Source organism: Merops nubicus, unplaced genomic scaffold, assembly GCF_000691845.1.
Source record: "Merops nubicus isolate BGI_N331 unplaced genomic scaffold, ASM69184v1 scaffold14034, whole genome shotgun sequence".
Classification (NCBI taxonomy): domain Eukaryota; kingdom Metazoa; phylum Chordata; class Aves; order Coraciiformes; family Meropidae; genus Merops; species Merops nubicus.
The window spans coordinates 20,712-21,770 of NW_008603673.1; the positions used below are offsets into that span (position 1 = coordinate 20,712).

General features: G+C 36.7%; 1 protein-coding gene across 1 annotated transcript in view; it reads right to left on the reverse strand.

The window, feature by feature from the left end:
* Positions 1 to 715, reverse strand: part of LOC103771460 (von Willebrand factor-like) — a gene marked incomplete at both ends in the record, with an annotated part of 21,251 nt that extends 20,536 nt beyond the window's left edge. The window contains one exon of the mRNA XM_008938756.1: positions 523 to 715. Within this exon, the coding sequence (XP_008937004.1) occupies positions 523 to 715 (193 nt within the window). The remainder of the gene's footprint in view (positions 1 to 522) is intronic.
* Between the last annotated feature and the right edge of the window lie 344 nt (positions 716 to 1,059).

A 1,059-nucleotide genomic window follows, 5' to 3' on the forward strand; every position in this document is an offset into this window, starting at 1 on the left:
ACAATATTCCTTGCAGCTATTATCAGTCGAGGCATAAAACTCCTGAGCCTTGTTTCCTGTTTCCTTGTTACAGCAGTTCTAGGTTATGCCACAAAGGCATAAGCTATATAATGGATTATATCATTGAAGATACCACAGATTTAATTATCCCAGGTAGTAGCACCCCTCAGAAACCCTTCACCTTCACTGCAAGCATAGGTCATGTCTCTCACATTAAAGTAAAAGTAAGAAACTGAAGTTAAACCCTCATCTAAAAAAAAAAAAACAACTCTTTGAAAAGATAATGAAAATAAACAAAACATAAGCCATGTCTCACCTGTTGTTTCTATTACTGGGAGTCAATGAGCTGTTACATTGATGGCCATAGTAGAACAACTTATACAGAATAGCAGTGTGCCAAAAATGGGGGGATCAGTTCAGCCAGAGAGTGTAAAGGTTCAGGACCACACAAAATTACAAAAATATAAATAGTAGTTCAAGCTGAAGTAGGAAGCTCTTAAAATTACTACCTTTCAAACTTACCACAAAGCCCTTGTGTTCCTGAAGAAAAGCTCTTTGAATTAAGTTTAAGAATAAATTCATTGTTTCTTGGAGTAAATGTGAGATTATGTCCAAGATGGGAGAGCTTGATTTCATGCATTATTGCTCCATAGACAGTGACTTCAAACAAACTGCTCGAATAGGGGATATGAACCCTTTCACCATTAACAGTCACCTGTTTCCAAAAAGGCAAGATCATCACATCAGTTCCAGCAAGCAGCTAAAATCAACCCAGTCTTACAGTTGAAGCACACTTTGATTTCACAAGTACTTGAAGACTCAACTGAATCTGGACATAAGAATCAATTTTGCAAGCTAAAACTTTGTATTGAGTTTAAAAATGTACAGAACTAATTGGACCTTCATTCTGTGTTCTCTATGAACTACTCTTTCAACATTTTCCCATATGGGTGTGTTCCTTCAGCACCACAAATTTACAGACTAGAAATCTAACGTCATGAAGTTCAGATGGTGCCTACAAACCCTCATTATCAATAAAACTCAGTGAAAGTCAAGGCT